Consider the following 18,230-nt stretch of genomic DNA (forward strand, 5'->3'; position numbering starts at 1 on the left):
TGACTTCACATTTCATCTTCAGCTGAGACAAAGCTTTTCTCAGTCTCTACAATACAACCAGGAGCCACCAGGGGGCAGAACACAGAGCCATCCAGCTTTGTTTCCAGCACACACGAAGACACACAGAGAAAATTAAACTAGAAAGCTGATATGTATAATAGGTTTTATGGGTGATTGATCATAATTGCTTATTGTTAGCCTGTGTGTGTGTGTGTGTGTGTGTGCGTGTGTGTGTGTGCAATATTATGTGTGAAACAGGTGAAAAGGTGAAAAGGAGCTTGTGGTTGTGTAACAGTGATTACCTTCCCATGATGTGTACAATGGGATCCATTTGTTTTTAAGAAGCCAAGCACATCATGCACCTCCTTATCTGCTGAGAGAACCACTGACTCCTGTGTGTGTGTGCATGTGTGTGTGTGTGTGTGTGTGTGTGTGTGTTTGTGTGTGTGCATAAAACAGACATCTCCTTGTGTGTAGATAAGTAGTGTATGTGAAATACTTCGACAGGTAGGAGGTCTGACAGCAGTGTGTCTGTGTGTTTAGATGAGAGCGCTGTCACACGATCACATTAGACAGCCTGCTTGTTGCAGAGACTGACAGCTCACTGCAAACAATGCTAAAAGTAAAAAGTCTTTTACAAAGACTGTGAGACACACACCCACTGACTCACATACCTACTCCCAAAACGTCTTCGTGAAACACATCTGTGGATGAATCACCCCCGCTGACACCAACTCTAGAGACCAGGGGAGGGTGACTGTTTCTGTATGTTTGTGTTTGATTTAATAGAGGTGGGTGGAGGACGGTTTGCCAACAGAAAAGGAAAAAAAGAAGGTCCTGAGAGTTAGCGTCAGTGTGTTAGACCTCTACCTGGGAAAGTATTAGTCAGGTGAGATGGCCTGTCTAAAACTGGGCTACTCTTGGTTTAGTATCAGACTGTGAGCTTTGGCTCTTTGGCTTTCTATTAAAGCAGCTGTAGGCAGAACATACAGTAGGGGACTGTGGTTAGACACCCTGTCACATGAATCACAGTGTGATGAAGTTTTAGTTTTAGTTGTGTATATAACAGCTGAGCTCTCTGCAGGGACACGATGACCTCTTGCCTTTTAGTAAACGGTCTCCCATGACTTCATCTGACCTACAATGTCTGTGAGCTGCTGCAGGCAGCTTGTATTTCTGTAGGTCACAGAGCATAGACAGGTAGGAACACAAGCAAATTACCAGTATTAACTCATGCATGTGAAGGATGACTTTCATGTGTGGTTTGGGTTGTTTGTCTTGTCCTTAAACTGTTAACACGGAGAAAACATGCCTCCCCTGGCATCCTGTGATACATTAAGGTAGCCTTTTGCAGGTTGTTGATGTGCAATAAAGATTCTGGAAATTTATTACAGCAACCTCTGCAATATTTTCAATATGTATTTAACTGTTTCACAGTTATGAAGTAACATGTATTTTTTACCAGTGAGCCCATCATAAAGAAAGTAGAGCTTCACAGTCTGCTAATCAGCATTTAAACATTATTTCTTTTACACTTTTTTTTTAATCTTTTAGCTGCCATCTGCATATAACTGATAAGTGACATGAAAGCAATGCTAAATATAGTGACCAAAGCATCTATCGATTATAAAACAAGAAAGAAAGTGTCTGGTGTGATTATTACTGTAGTCTACTGCACAGCAAATTTTCCCCATTATGTTGACATCATTATCTTTAGTCTGTTCCCATAAAGTTTTTGGGTCTTGTCTTCATCTCCACCCTCTTGAAGGAGTAGCGCTCTCCAGTTCGTCCATCTGTCAGGATGTACCACGTTCCCCAGTAGATGCCGTTGGTTACCCCGCTGTAGCGCCCACGGTAGTACCGTCCATTCAGATTAGCTGCCAGACAAGCATCAAACCACCAGCCTGCACCATAGTACTGACCACAACTTCCCGACACGTAACGGTCATAGTCTCTGTCAGCAGTGCTGAAGGACCTGCCGTCGTGGTTGTAGTGCTTACTGTAGCTCAGTGCATTACCTGCATCACCAGAATACTCCCGTGCTGTCAGGCGATACCTGGAAGATAGACAAACAACATTTGATGGTTTTTTTGTTTTGTTTTTATGTGTGTGTTGTTTGTTAAAAGCCGAGTAAAATTATGTTTTATATTAATTTCACACTCCCGGCAAGGTGGCAAATGGATTGATTCTTATACAGTACTTTTCTACTTTACTTAAGCAATCAAAGCATTTTATATAACACGTCTCATTCACCCATTGATACAAGCACTTTTGGCTGTGTTGAAGTGCCTTCTAGCAAACATTCACACTTCTAGCAACCATCACAAACCACCAACCTTCCAATTAGTAAATGACCTGCTCTACATCCTGAGTCACAGCCACACCAAGACAGTGAATGGGTGATAATGGAAAGAGTCCTGGATATACAAGTCTCCTAGCTTGTATAGTGTTATGTAGACTATCGTATATGTGGAAAACTAGAATGCAAATAACTGATTATAGGTAAAAGTGAAAACTTCAAAAACTACAGTTTAAAGTAAGTTAAAGATGGCCATTTGAATTACATAAAGACATTAGGCGAAGACATTAATTGCCTTTGCTAAAGTTTGAAAGGTAATGTTAAAAACTTTATTAACTTTTAATTTATTAACTCTGCTGATCTGCTTCAGGATGTAGTTTGATCAAAACTGATTGGCAGCCATACAAAAACAACACACATCTCTCAGGACATTAATCACATTTTGACTGAAATATTCAGAACCTTGTCTGTTCGTGTAAACGTGCAGTTCATACTTAAGAAAAAAGTGATTGGGAAAACAAGTTTTCATGGCTGTTGTTAATACATGAAAGCAAATAAGATTGTGACTGAAGATAAAATAAATACATTTTTGTTGTAGCTGACTTCCAGACTCAAGTCTCTCTTTTTCTGACCTTTGGTCTAATCCCCAGGTAACTTTAATCCCTTAGCGCAGAAAATATATCTGTGTGCAGAGTGCTTCACCTCTGTGCCTCCGAGGCCACTTTGAAGTTGCTGTAGGTGGCTTGGCGCCTCTGCTGGTGCCAGTCCTCCAGCTCAATGCGGAGTTGGTGTTGGCCACTGGAGGTAAGGGCATGCAACGCTGCGTTACCCAGCCAGTGTTCTCCTTGCAGATTTCCAAAGCCCTCCCGGTATTCCTGCCATGTTCTGTTGAAGTCCACTGAGCCATCTTGCCGATTCTGGATTACTGTCCACCCGCCACCCGCAGTCTCCATGTCACATTTAGCCTAAACCAATACAGAGATTCTAATATTATAAGGCCCAGATTTTACTGATCCACAGATAGCATGCACATCTCCAAAAGAAGCTGACCAGGGTGGTGTGGGCTTGGGGTGCGGGTGATATGTCTGTCTCATTTATGAGTGCGGTGAATCTGAAATACCTCTAGTGCCGGCCCATTCAGGTCAGGCTGGATGGTGTAGATTCCATTCTCTTTGATCCCCAGCGTGTAAATCTCTGCACAGTCCCGAGGATGTAGCCTCTCCAAGGGGGCAACTAGGGCACACACAGTGCATTTTCTGCTTAGAAATGAACAACAATTCACGTAGCTACCTGTAATGCCCTCACCTGTGGGTGGATGTTGAGTGATGCTCTTGAGGAAAAGCAGCAAGTCTTTCTCCCCCTCTCTCCCCACCGCTGCGCTCTCTGCCAACCAAGAGATAGATTAGGTTATCAGTGAGGCCAGTCACGCTGTCGTCAGGGGCTGAAAATAGATGCTCCCCTGTATACCTCACAGAGAGGATGCATGATAGCGCTCTCAAGGCTTTTTCGCTTTGTGAGCTGTACCGTATGTGTCTGTGCATCTGTGTGTGCATGTATACAGAGTTTTTGCCATGCTTCTTAGTGCAGTTAAATTCCTATGAACTCACCTATGACTGATGCCTAGCAGGTCTCATTGAGGTTCTGTTTACTATGTGTGGGGGAGCGACTGCACTGGCATTTATGTGTGTGCATGTTTGTGTGTTGCAGAGATTGGGGATATAAAGGTGTACTACTTACCCAGTCGTTTAGCCATTGCCCCAAGCGCCTGGCTGTGACAGTGGAGGTCACACTCTGTCAGCACAGCTGCCATTAAAGCCAGGATGGCCCCAAGAGAATTGCTCTCCTGGCCCTCGTGACTCCAAGGTCCCCCAGTATCCTGGACAGAGCGCATGCAGCGCTGCAGCTGAACCAGGCGCTCTCTGACAACCCCAGTCTGCTAGACAGTGACACAGATATATCTAAATCATTTTGTGAAAGTCAGAAATGATTCAGCACTCCTTAGTGTTATTCAGTCATGCATAAAAAGTCTAAAAATAAAGCTGTGCATGTGCATAAATATCATCCACACATCCTCACACATAACCGACAGCTCAGTTTTGTGTCACAGTGTGTCTCTTACACTTACATCACCCATGTTAATCATGTCCCTAACACACCTGTTCCTGCATGAGCTCAGCACAGCCATATGATGAGGATATTTTTAAAGCAAACCTAATTTTGTCCCTTCTTTGATTGCTGACGGTTATTGTTCCCTGGCTGGAAGGTGGTGCCAAGTCTAGCGTTCCATGAGAAAGAACCTGCTGGCATGAGTTTGGTAGTATGCCGCTCACTCTCACTACAACACGATGAGTAAAAAGGTCAACTTTAAGGTCTCCCAGGCTGCTGGAGTTAATTGACTGTTTAAGAGTTGTTTCTGGCCCCTCTGAGATTTTAGGATTTTTAAGCTGGGAACTGTGAAAAAACACAAACACACACACACAATGAAAAGTACTGTATAAAATGTCAGTTACCTTGTACTGAAACTGGGGTATTTCATGTTTGTGCTCCACTTTCCGAGGGATGTCCGAGATTGCTGCAAGTGAAACCCCTGTCCCGCAGGCAGTTGTCCCAGTTTGACCCTCACAAGCCCCGGTACCTGCAGCTCCAGTCCCAGGCTGGATGGGTGAGGCCACTAGATTATCTTTGCAGGGAGGATTTATACAGGCTGGAGAGGCAACTAAGGATAGCAGCACTCCCACATAGAGGAGAGGAAGCATGCTAAACTTAAAGGAACTGAAAGGAAACATGGAAAAATGTTTTAAACCGTGGTCCAACGTTGTTCCTCCAAGTAGTTGCTTTGTGTTGACGATTCCCTGCAAACTTTCTCTTCACTTTCCTTCAGCTCATCAAGCAGTGCCTCTTCAGGCAAATAGACTTTGCTGACTTTGTCCTTTTTTTAAGAGGGAAAATTAGATCTTCATAGTCATGTCCTTGTCCATTTTGTGTTTTCTTCTCTGGGTTTCTTTCATGTTCTTTCTTTCTTCTCAGATCATCTCACTTGTTGTCCCCTTTCTCGTGCTCCTGCTAGTGAGGTTGCTTTGGCTCAGATTCCTAGATAAATGCGGCACTCTTTGCTGTCTGACACGGACTAATGCACCCACCCCCTAATACACACACACACACACACACACACACACACACACACACACACACACACACACACACACACACACACACACACACAATCTGTTCATCTCCTTAACTCATCTCATTGCCTCTCCTCCCCTCCCACACAGCCACACACAGAGATGCATGTTTACACATACACGCACTAAGAATGTGAATGAAAGTGCCGTTATATCTCAAACACACAAGCACTTTGATGGCTGTCTCTCATGATTTAATAGACTCTACACCTTGCTGATATGTCTGTCCTAATGATATAAACGATGTGTCCCACCTTGAGCAGCTCTTACGTTTTGCCATCATCAAGGTGCAAATGCGACAGTGTTTGCAAGGATGAAAATCCAGCAGATGCTCCAAGTATGTGGCGCCTTCCCACCCATGAACCGTTTTCTAGCTCACACGCTTTTGTGTTGCAGTGTTTGTATTTACAAAGAGACCATAAAGACTCCAGATTCAATAGGTGTAAGAAGGGAGGAATTTCTCTATAAACACCAGAGTCATCCCAGTCATCAAGATTCTACAGAGGCACGCTTCCAGTAATGAGGAGAACAAATGCACATACGACATTTAGTATGGAGAGATGATATATTAATGTGAAACCATTTTTAAAGACATTTTCTGTATGACTTTACTAGTATCTCATATCAATCTGGAGGAATTTAGGCCCACCTTTTTTTTTACTGTGTTGCTCCATGAACTTTAGCATTTGACATGCCATTCGAGGCCTGTAGAGCCTGAGGTGTGCTTCATGTTTTGTTTTGTTGTTTTTTTCATTAGCTTTTCTTTAATTTTTTAAATATGTGTCAACATTAGTGTGAATTTTCTGGGATGTCCACTTTTGGGAAGATAGTGGTATTTTGTTAAGACTCACCTGAATACTCCAAACAAGGCAAACTACAAACACCTCTGCTTTCATAGAGGGGATAATAATCAATTAATCAAGTGTACGTGATTAGCAGATCCTGCTGCTACTTAATTCCTGTGGAAGTAGTAAGGGTGTACTTTGTTTTTCAAAAAACTTAATAGAGTCCTGTGAAGACTTTCGTTTTCATGACTGCACTTCTGTAAGAGATAATTCATGTGAGTAAAACTGACAATATAGTAAATAACACTAACAGCCAATGAGAAGTAATAGGAAAAATATTAATGTTAAATTTACTGTTTTACAGAGTGACAGCATGCATTTGAAAAAGGTCTGAGTTCATTAGTTCGCTTGGTTCTTCTGTTCAAAATGAATTTCCACTGCCCTCTAGTGGTGGACTACTCACTCCATCCATCCAACCATTATCTTAGATGACTCACTGGTGGAGTGTAATAATGCACTATAATTAAAATGACAACTCTAACATATCCTCCTGAGAACCAAGGATAAGAATCTTCCTATTGAACTTATTTTGTGATTTCCTTCCTCTTTGGAGCTAAAAGAGGCCACCCAAATACATGAGATATCAATGGAAAGACCAGGATGTCCTCTGTTTAGTACACCAGGACTTAGTAGGGTTGCTCAAATAAGTCAAAAGATATAACCCAAAAACAAATGTCCATCACATAAATGAATAGGCTGGTTCTTAGGAGAATATCATCTTAATCATACAATGAAAAAAAATGGTAGTTGGAGGTTTTGAGAGTTAGATTAGTTAAGATCAGTTCAAGGTGCCTCCCCAGAATGTTGTTTCCCACTGAAAAAAAATGCTCATGTTCACTGGATGTTTTGTAAAAGTTATGTAGAATTACTTGGAATATGCAGCTCATCATCTCACTCATTATGTTAGAAGATTTAAAATATTGTTTGTGTTTTTGAATAAAGTGGAACAGCAGCTCTGAAGCCGATTTATTATCAATTTAGGGAACTGTAATTACTTGAGTCTGCATTAAGGGGCATCAGAATGACTACAAAGCTCCAACATGGCTTTCTATTATATATCCAGGCTACAGACTTGTCAGGTTTAGCCCAGTTATCTGTTATGTCATCCAGTGGGACCTATCTAGTGCAAAGTCAGGTCTTGTGAAAAAAACGCAACCAGGACAATAAGCACACACCTGATAAAAATCATGCGAGTCAGGGTGATGATGTGGTCAGATCTGACTCAGTGTGGGAGTTAATTTTTAACTGAAAGCTTGGCAACTTGCCTGTTTAATGTTTACTGTAATCTATCAATACATAACATCAGCAGGTTAGCATTTGTGCTCAAAGCCTGGGTAATTTTGCAATTCGAAAACAATCTACGCTTAAAGAATTTTAAATGTTTTACAGTATTTTATAATATGTTAGTTGTTGTGTATTATGTTTGGTGCAACCCTAATACCAATACTCTGAAACTTGAAAACTTTATTGAACAAAATATTAATTTCTTGACCACTAAGTTAAAGCTAGTCACACTCATACTGAATACTAATTCAGTTTCAGCTTACACTTAGTAGGAGTTTAGGCAAGTTTCTAAATCAACCTTGCCCAAATTTTCACTTTTCATAGTCACATACTTTTTTGTTTCACTGATTTCAGTTTTTTGTTTTCAAACATTTGCCCGAATACACCATAGACACAGCCACAAATAATAATTCAAACTGTTAAAAGGCAGTAGTTTAAAACTTTGTGAGCTAAGAAATCCATAAAATAAAATGGGTAAAATTAGGACAATTGAGTTTAATATTATTTTAATGTTTTTTAATACGTATCTGTCATGTTTGTTTTATATGAATGGCAACAGGGTTGAGAATCAGTACTAATATTAATGTTTTCTCTGAAAAGACCCGAGCTGTGGCATTTAATGGGCTGTGAAAGTCGAGGATAGAGAAGTTATACGGGCCTTAATTAATATTTCAGAAGGGGTTGTTATTGGCTGTTTACGTCTGACGTAGGGCACAAGCGTTGTTTGGGAGGCGGAAGTGAAAGAAGACAAGGGAGAACTAAGTAGTTAGCTGGTTGGGTGGCTTGTAGGCAGGCAAGCCTTAAGGCAAGTGCCAAATTTAAACACTATTTGTAGATAAATTACCTCGTGAATTTACGACACGGTTTTTGTTGGTGTCGACGTCAGAAACTTTTCTGAGAATCTCAAACGGGACATTGCCAAATCAACGCTAGCTAACGTAACGCCTAGTTAGCAACTGACGCTAGCTGCGCTGCACAACAACGGCTAGTTTTCTCGCAGCCGGCTTCGATACGGTCAGCAAGTCTCCTCTACCGTGTGTTACGAGCTGAAAGTAAGTTTTTGAGACGACAAGAAACTCTTTATATGTATAATGTCTGCCCACTTGTCAGTGTTTAGGATGTCCTGACGCTGTAGCTGCTAATGGTGGTGAGGTGTTTTTCGGCAAAAACAAGGCCGGCCTGTGGCTCCTCTGGGTCGAATCCAACAAGGAAGGAGACCGGCTAGTCGGGGTTGGTCTGTCGGCCAAAGCATCGTAAAAGAACAACAAAAAAAAACAAAAAAAACTCATCATTGTCAAATGTTGTGAAGGGGTGTCTTTAAACGGTGTTAATGCTCATGCACACAGAGAAGGATTTTTACCTCAGAACTACACATCACCGAGTGGCTGAATAGCTACTCGTCACTGTGTTCTTTGGCTACATCTTGATCCTGGTCAGTGTGACCTTTAAGCGATCTCCTCACCCTTATTGTCTACAGGCTGTGTTAAACAGATGTTATATGTGTCTGAGTGTTGCTAGGGAATCTTGACCTGTCATGTCTGTATTATGCGTTAAGTGGGTTTCGTTTCGCTTGTGGCTCACAGGTCACGCGGTTACACGTCGTTCAAGTTGTCTTAATTATACAACGCCCATTGCTTGTACCAACAGGCTCGAGACAGAAAAGAAACATCTTGCTATACATTTATCCAGGTTTTGAGTATTTTACTTTTCAATGACAGATGCTGTCTGACATTTACGTCTACCATTTTCTTATTGTTTCATTAAAAAAATACTGTGCACAGTATGATGACACATATGGTCTTGCACAGTTTTTTAATTAAGTGGTTGGAGTTGAAAAACTGCTCCTCCGCTGCAAACAGCCCTCTGAGTTTGGATTAGTCCTAATTTGTGTGTCTTTTGAAGTTGTTCAGCATATCTATCTCTTCACTCGTACTTGTTATAGCTAAAATACACACGTTTAAAAAGATGATCCTTCATTACTGAAGCATCTGTTTCCCATGTAGAAGCTGGTTAACAAGGACAAATGATGATGGCTTCCCTCTGTGACCTGGAGTAATTGACTGAACATTGTCTGAACTCTGCTTTCCAAAACTATTTTTAGTTTGGGGTTTGTTTTGTGTTGTTTGGTTTGCATTTATAACCCATGTCAGAGGTGAAGACTAGATGCTCTGAGCAGAAATGTATGAGCATAGAGAAACTGTGGTGGAGTCCAAAACTTCATGGTTTTTAAAATAATAAATAATAATGAGCCTAATTCATGCAGTCATTTCTTAACTGAGAAATACTGTATATTCATTCAGGCAGAAGAAATTATTTAATTTGTTTTGATCATATTAGTGAAAGGCCACAATCTCATTTTGGACTGAACCGCCTGTCAGAAATCGTAGTTGTTAATGAGAAATCATGGACCTGCTGTTCATGAAAGTTTAAATGTCTGATCTCTGCTTCTGCTGTTATCATGTGACTAATTTAAGCACACCTCCGTGACAGTGTGTTGCTGTTGTTCATGCTACTGTCAACTATTTTGTGCTTCACAGGTATTGGATTTCCACTCAGAAAGAATGCTGGTGCTTTCCAGCTTATGGTTGTGTTTTACTTTAGTAAACTGATGCAGGCTATTTTAAATGAAGTGTTCATGTTTACTGTTAAATGTTACCTAAAAGGTTATTGCTTCACCACCAAAACAAGATACAATTTGTGTATTTTTTTTTCACCCAAAAGGAGAAACATAATTGGACTTGACAATTAGACACTGCCACAGTGTATAATATATACAGTACATATCTTTATATGGTGCTTTTCCAGCTCAGAGGAATTTCTGACTCTCAAAACAATAATCAGGCTGCGGGTTTCATTTAAATTTAAAGGGTTTTGTTTTTGTTTTTTTAAACATGTACACAATCTAACTGGAGCAGTAAGGTATTTTAGGCACATTAGCAATCATAAAGGCTACAGGTTTTTTTTGTTTTGTTTTTTTCTTAAAGAAAATTCCCAGTGGGAGGCCATGTTTGTAATGCACTGGTGAAACCTTGCTGATGTTTGTATACTACTAATTGTATACTATGCTGCTATAATATACAATTAGGATCATCTTTAGCTTTGAGGAAATACTGCTACATGTTACTGCCAGACATCTGCTTTTTCTGCCCTCCTTATTGACAGTGCAGTACTTTTCCCAGGTTTTGTTTTATCAGTTGCATTGTGATCAGTGTTTACATAGCACCGATAGGACAAAGGTATGGGAGAAGATAAAGCAGTGTCTTAAGAAATCACATTTTATTTTGTCTTTCTAGTCTATTTGTGTATGGGAAAGATTTATACATAGCCCTTCAAGACATTAATATACATTTTCACTGGAACCCACTGCACAATTGGACAGAACATAAAAGATTTGCTATAAGGTCAGATTTGCATCAACACTGGAAGCGAAGCACTCATCGCCGACCCCATCAAAGCTGACGTCTTGTTGCTTGTGGACATCGTAGGCTGTGGTTATCTAAGTAATGTTCTAACGTATTTACTACCAGATTATATGTCAAGCAACAGTTTTGTGCACTCTTAATTTTCACTCACTTCAATCACTCGCCTGGTGGTGGTGGAGTTTCTTGGTTTCCACCAACTTTACCTCGTCAGTTGTTATTTCACCCTTAGTTGCTCTTAATCGCTGAATGCCATTCACTTTCTCTGCTCTCTTGTTGAAGCAAATCACTTTCTGTGTGGATGCAGCTTCAGTCTTGCATTGTATAATGATACTGGCTGACAAAATCTCTTTTTTTGTCCTAGTGAAACACCAAGGCATCTAATTTTCCTCTTTTTATTTATTTCAAACATTGCATTCTCAAATAAACAATTGATCACTTAAAGGGGGTGATACAGTATAATACAACACATATTAACTTAATCATGCACTGGGTAAGCTCTTGCTGAAATCTCTGATGAGTATTGGGGAAATTGTGCACATCCCTGAGCAGTGAAGAGTGTTTGAGTGTTCAGAAAAGGCACAGATTGCAGAACAGTTAACTACCACTCTTGCTCAAACTAAAGTGACATACATCCAGTTGTTTTGTCCAATTCTCCAGAATTTAGTCAACATTTTAGCCCCAAATTGACTAATATGTGTCTTTCACTTTTGTATAGATTCTGGGAAAAACTAGATTTAATTTTATTTATACATCTATTTGCATGTTGTCTCCCAAGTCATGTTGTATTTGTGACTGTGGTCATTTTATATAATTATATCTTGCAATGGTTGATGGTGTATTAAGCGTTACATTGTGCAGCATTGGTTTGTCAACTTAGTGACAGTGAAATCAGCAGAAAATGTCTCATATGTCACTTGGTTTGGACTTTGAGGAGGAGTCAATATTCTTAGAAGTAACCTCCCTGTGTGTGTGTGTGTGTGTGTGTGTGTTGAAGTGAGAGGGAGAGAGAGAGATATGTTCCTCGTGATTTGCCCAACAGCTTAGGAAGCACATGACTGAAATGAGTGGCATTCATACATGATTGGTGCAGGGCCATGAAACTCAAGACATAAAGTTGTCCAATAGGCCAGTCTGTAAAGAAACTGAATTATTTTTTTGTATTGATTATGTTGTTCCAGGTATATAGACAGCTAGTGGTTAGGTTGTGACTTGCTATGACGACGTCAGAAAAGCATTAGTAACTAAACCCTCTTGCTTTTTGTCTTACTGCAGCTGTGGAAAAATGACATCCAGGAAGAAAGTGCTCCTGAAAGTCATCATCCTGGGAGATTCAGGGTGAGTCACACAAACTATTCAATTTTTTTTCCTATTGTTGTTTTGGGGTTAATTTAATTTTACATTGCGCTACTTCCTTGTTGGCACAAGTTGTTGTGGTGGTGCAATAAGCTGTCGCCAGGCAGAATACAAACTGTGCTTCTTGTATATACAGCCCTTATCTGCTGCTAATCACTACTATTGCTATCAAGCTCAGTTTTCATGCTCATTATGCCGTCTTTCAAAAGTAGTTTTTATATTACAGTTATTCAAACATGGTTTCAAGGGAACTTTTAATTTTTCACAATAATTTATAAAAAAAAAAGCTTAGTAAACAGTTTCATAAGAAACCTTAAAGCTGGGTGAACCTGAGAACACTGAAATCTTTTGTGTATCCCTGTGATAATATGATTCACCAATAAATTACAGTATTTTATATGTAAGGAAAACATAATGGCCAAACAGGTTGAATCAACCACCATTCATTCATTTCTTATTGTTAAGCCAGGCTGAAATGTAACTCCAGGCCATTGAATATTTTAACTTGCAAAAATTAAAATAGGAATGATCCCTGTTTTGTTGAATCATATGACCACTTGGAAAGAATACCAAAGTTGACTCTGGTTCTTTGCTGATTGACCAGAAAGATGAATTTGTAGGTTATGATGTAAACAGTTCTCTAGTACGCTTCAGTAGGAAATCTACGTCTTAATTTAGAACATAGCCTAATGTGCACCTCCTGAGAAATTCTACATTTCAGGTTGACACAGCCCGCAACCATTTAATGGCGTGGCAGGCTGTAGTATAGGGTTAAGAGGGGTTTCTGGTTATTTCACGAGTTAGGATGTAGAATTCCCACAGATATCTAAATCAGATCACTGGTCTGTTTTGTATCTGAGTTTTCTAGATGCAAATTAGTTGACTCTTTTTCACTCTAGTGTGGTGGTAAAGCATCTGAAATGGTTGGTTGACTGTGTGAAAATACCTTAGTTTTGTCCTTGTATTTATTTATGTATAACAACAACATAGCAGTTTGGCAGGTAGCCACACCTGAGAGTGAGGCAAAGCCTTTACTCTTTGGACTTGCTCACCATTCTCTCTTACCTGTACCAATCGGTGCTCTGTCACCCTCACAGGTCAGTAATTGTTTGCACTGATTAAGGATCACGTTAAATTTGCTGAGTGTGTCTTCTTGTTCCACAAGAATGACACACTGATAACATCATCATAGCATGCAGCATTTCAGTTTCCTTTATCGCATGCTTTACGACCTGTAAGTGGCTATACTGCTGTACAGACCATTTGCTAATGTGGTTAGCGATATGGTTGAAGCAGTCATCATTCGTCTTATATGTAGTGGATCCTTGTATTTAAAATCAGCTTGTCTCGATTAAGATGGATACCCAATGTGCTCAAGCTGGTGGAAATTCTAAAAGCTTTAACCACATTCATATATCACCAAACACAGTAATTTAATTGCTGCATATTTCATATTTCTGTTGTGCTGCTGTTTCTCTTCTCAGTGTTGGGAAGACCTCCTTAATGAACCAGTATGTGAACAAGAAGTTTAGTAACCAGTACAAAGCCACAATAGGAGCAGACTTCCTGACGAAGGAGGTGATGGTGGACGACCGACTCGTTACAATGCAGGTGTGGTATGATAACTAGTCGGAGGACTAAATTATGTGAGGACAAATGAAGCTTTAAGTTTTCATGGATTCAAGCACAGTTTTATTGAGAGTTGTTGTTTTGTATTATCTTTAATCCTGGTGTGCCTAACTATTGTTCCTCTTTCATTGCCTAGATCTGGGACACAGCTGGCCAGGAGAGGTTCCAGTCTTTGGGTGTTGCGTTCTACCGTGGAGCAGACTGCTGTGTGCTGGTGTTTGATGTGACTGCGCCCAATACATTCAAAACACTTGACAGCTGGAGGGATGAGTTTCTGATCCAGGCCAGTCCTCGAGATCCTGAGAACTTCCCGTTTGTGGTGCTAGGCAACAAGATTGACTTGGAGAACAGACAGGTTGGTATGAGATTCCTGGTTCTAGTTTCGTTGTTTTAAGAATGACTTTAACTATGTGTGCGTGTCAGTTGTAAGTGCACACAGCACACTGTGGCTGTTACTGTTGTGCTGCTTTGTTTGGTAGATCTGTAGAAGGAGAAAAGACTAAATCATTAAAGACTTGCTGTGACCATAAAGATTAGCGCAGGTGTTGATGGGGTTGCTGTGTAAGGAATGTTAGAGGACTTGGTGAAACTACAAAAGTCACTTCACCTGAGCAGAGGAGCTTCTTGTGGCTAGTGAAGTGCATGCCTTGACAGGGCCTTTGTATAAGCTTGGAAAGCTCACCTCAAGTTTATGTGTTACATAACAATATCAGAGTGGCTTTTTTCCAACGATAGTAACTCTAAACATTGAAGTAACTCTTATCCACACTTTGAAGTGGCATAATCAGAGCATAGACTTCAACATTACAATGTGAATTGACAAATTGATACCTCAGTAAAGCTATTCACGCCAGACATCCAAAAACCAAAATAAAAGCAGTTTGTGAGAACAAATGATACATGTGCCACCTGAAAGTTGTGCACTCACCTATGAGAAATGCTTGTTGAGCAGTTATTCCCCAAATGTAGCTGAAAAATCAACTTTTCCTCCAGCACTGGGAATATCTTTTTTTTTTATAAGCATAATATGAGTTTGTATGCTTGTGACCTAAATATCAATACCTATATCATAATCAAATAATGCAGAAAATTGAGTTATTGTATTGTACAACTTATTTTAGCTTGTTGTTGTCGATGGACTCAATCTCTCTTTATATCCACAGGTGACCACCAAAAGGGCTCAAGCCTGGTGTCAAAGTAAGAACAACATCCCCTACTTTGAGACCAGTGCGAAGGAAGCCATAAATGTAGAACAGGCATTTCAGACAATCGCACGTAATGCACTCAAACAGGTGAGTTACAGGTTAATGGTGTGTGTGTGTGTGGTGTGCTGGTGGTGGGTTTGAAATGGCTTGTTGCATTGTGTGATTGTTGAATTTTAAAAAAATCTTTCGGCTTTACTTAACTTCTTTTTTCTTGGTGCCTTGCAGGAGACAGAGGTGGAGTTGTATAATGACTTCCCAGGGCCCATAAAGCTGGGAGGGAATGAAGGACCTAAACCCGCAACAGAAAGCTGCAGCTGCTAAGAGAAAACTTGGACCATCTTCTCTCTTGGCTTTTTGGAAACACCCTGTCACTGGTTACATCACCTCCACCTCGCTTCCAGGGAAGGGAATTCCCTACTGGTCTTCCTCCTCCATGCCATTGTTCATTCCACTGACACGACCCTTCGCACAATGTGCTGCACATGGATGTGTCCCCCTCACAATTAATACACAAATTAATACACTAGTGTTCTCTTGTAAAATATGTTGACGAGTCCAGCGCCCAAAGATCACACAAGAAAAAAATGACACCCCCCAGCCCCACTCTGACCTCACGGTCCCTGACTTGATCTCCTGTGAGTGATCTCCTGTCCCAGCAACCCATTTGTGCAGATGATGCCCGACATTCATGCTAAGGGGACAAGATGGAGCCATTTTCAGAGTGCAATTGGGAACTCTAGATGTCCTAGCTGATTATCTTTAATGTGAGGCGATGTTGGCTAATGTCAGCATCCCAAGTTTCGCATTCTCTGATTTCTCTTTTGCTTTCTTTTGCCTATCTGTCAATGAATAATCTTGCTGAACTATATATACAGATGCATTAATTGGCTGAAGATGTTTTTGAAGCCAATCTGAAACACTTTCTTCTTTCTTTTTGCACTTTGTATGTTTTTTTTTTGCCTTTAAAAATTATACAGGGATGACTGATTTTTGGGCAACGTCTGCTGCCAGATGCCTTTCAAATTAGAATTCCTCACTCTTTCCTTTTTTGATATGTCCTGAGAATTTGTTGAACACTCTGGTAGATTATCTTTGCCTTTGCCCTTCAAGATTGTGCTTAAAGGGTTTATAACTGCCTAAACAGCACAGTAGAAATGTTGTTAAGTAGACTCAAAGTAAAAGCTGAGTCTACTTAATAAGTCAGTGTAGAACATGGATTAATTGTCCCTGATATATTAATATTTGCCTTTTGTGTAACATTACTTGTACTGCTACTATTACTGCTGTATATGTTCTGTCCTTTCATCAGACGTCTTTCATCGCTATAGAATTACAATATGCATCACCAACACAGCTTACACCTGTCTTCTGTCATGTCTTTGTTATTGCTGTTCTATCTATCTGCTTGTAGCTCAGGTTGGCTAAGTACTTAATATTTTTAACGGATTGTGTATTACAGTGTATAGATGGTGAAGGTATAATGGACTGAAATCAAATGGATATTCTATCTTTCCATTTAATGAAAATATCCAGTTATCTGTCCTGGTAGTACTCCTCCTTATAAGAACAAAATTACTGCAATGCAAACATTGTTGTCAAAGAAAATTCGGACATCAAATAATAAAACTCTTGACTATATTAACAGTCTGGCGTTCTGTGTCTCAGTGTATGTATGGTTGATGAAATTCTCAGTTTCTTTTTCCATTCAGACACCCCCTCAGGTGTGTAATTGTGTGAAGCCTTAATCACAGATGCAGAGAACTGATATACATTTGTTTTTTTACTTTTTCCATCTACTTTGGCCTTCAGTTCACAAAGTTTGAATTCACTGTAAACCAGTTAGTGTTATTGGTATGGGTTTTTTTTTTTAAGTAAATGAGAAAAAACTACTTGTATAGGTGTTGAATGCACTGTGCTTCATGTTTTAAGTCATTAACTATTGTTATCAGTTACTTTTTTAGGTACACCTGTTCAACTACTTGTTAGCTCAAATATCTAATCAGCCAATCACATGGTAGGGCAGGGGTTACTTTGAATGGTACCAAAAGGGCTGATCTAACAAGTTTAGAAACTGAACTACTATAACAGACTAGTGTAATTTTTTTCCACCAAAAGTGAAGCACCACCATTGGTCAGATTATTCTCTTAAAAGCATCAGCTTGTCCCAAGGTCCAGTTCAGCAGATCAAATTTACAGAGGAAAATTTAGCTGAGCAATCAATTAAAACAGTGCATGACTGTCAAAGCAGCCCGGCCTCTAATTTTATCCATCTGAGTTAGAAAAATCCACCTATTTAGTTGGGCATTGTTTGCCTTACTTTTAGAGGCAGCAAGTGGCCTGTAGGGGCACTACAGCTTCTAATTTTCAGTGGCAATTCCAGTTTTCAAGTTGGAACTAACTCACTTCCTTGTTCACCCATTTCAAATTTCCTGAACTCAAAAGTTTCAAACACAGGATGGAACAATGAACTTCAATGAAAACAGGGTAAATCCCCCCCAATATACCTGCAAACATGGCAACTCAGGGTTCAACATGCAGACTAGAGAAGCTGGGGATCTAACTACAGACAATCTGATCCGCTGATGACTCCTAAACCACCCCTCAGGAAAAATGATGGAGGACATAAAAAGTTATTTAGGCTTTTTCCCTGCGCAGCAGTGATAAAGCTTCTGTCCATAAAAAGCATCGTAAAATGCCCCTTCCTCTTTGTGAAATTTTGTCTGGGGGAATATTGACGTCTTTAAATAGACAGTCTATGTTAAATAAATATGCTAGACATCTTTGTGCCAGCGTTGCAGGCAAACATGTCCTGTCACATTTGTTTTCTGTGTTGAATAGTTTTTCTTTCATTTGTGACTTGCAGGTCACGCAGCTACCCGTGATTGTCTGATCATACAACAACTATTTCTTGTACCAACAAGCTTGAGGACAAAATGAAATCTGTTGCCACACATGCAACAGATTTCTTTTTTCAATTCTGTCTGACACTACCATCAACTTTTTTCCAA

At 40.0% G+C, this 18,230-nt stretch overlaps 2 protein-coding genes across 3 annotated transcripts; one reads left to right on the forward strand and one right to left on the reverse strand.

Moving 5' to 3' along the window:
• Window positions 1-1,713: 1,713 nt before the first annotated feature.
• On the reverse strand, window positions 1,714-5,085 carry LOC146632171 (fibroleukin). 2 transcript variants are annotated; one of them, XM_085354138.1, is made up of 6 exons: window positions 4,810-5,085; window positions 4,037-4,232; window positions 3,605-3,682; window positions 3,420-3,532; window positions 3,002-3,264; window positions 1,714-2,056 (listed from the first exon to the last, which is right to left on the reverse strand). In XM_085354138.1, the coding sequence occupies exons 1-6, from the start codon at window positions 5,083-5,085 to the stop codon at window positions 1,714-1,716; spliced, it is 1,269 nt and encodes a 422-aa protein (XP_085210264.1). The 2 variants fall into 2 exon arrangements, with proteins under 2 accessions (XP_085210264.1, XP_085210263.1); XM_085354137.1 differs by having other exon boundaries at window positions 4,037-4,235.
• Window positions 5,086-8,350: 3,265 nt separating this feature from the next.
• Window positions 8,351-16,850, forward strand: LOC146632172 (ras-related protein rab7-like). Its single transcript, XM_085354139.1, has 6 exons — window positions 8,351-8,665; window positions 12,308-12,370; window positions 13,873-13,999; window positions 14,154-14,372; window positions 15,181-15,309; window positions 15,448-16,850. Exons 2-6 carry the CDS (start codon window positions 12,318-12,320, stop codon window positions 15,541-15,543), a joined length of 624 nt encoding a protein of 207 aa, XP_085210265.1. The 5' UTR covers window positions 8,351-8,665; window positions 12,308-12,317; the 3' UTR covers window positions 15,544-16,850.
• The last annotated feature ends 1,380 nt before the right edge of the window (window positions 16,851-18,230 follow it).

Source organism: Diplotaxodon limnothrissa, linkage group LG5 (assembly GCF_057381915.1).
Source record: "Diplotaxodon limnothrissa isolate DT_005_m linkage group LG5, D_limnothrissa_male_GT1.1, whole genome shotgun sequence".
Taxonomy (NCBI): domain Eukaryota; kingdom Metazoa; phylum Chordata; class Actinopteri; order Cichliformes; family Cichlidae; genus Diplotaxodon; species Diplotaxodon limnothrissa.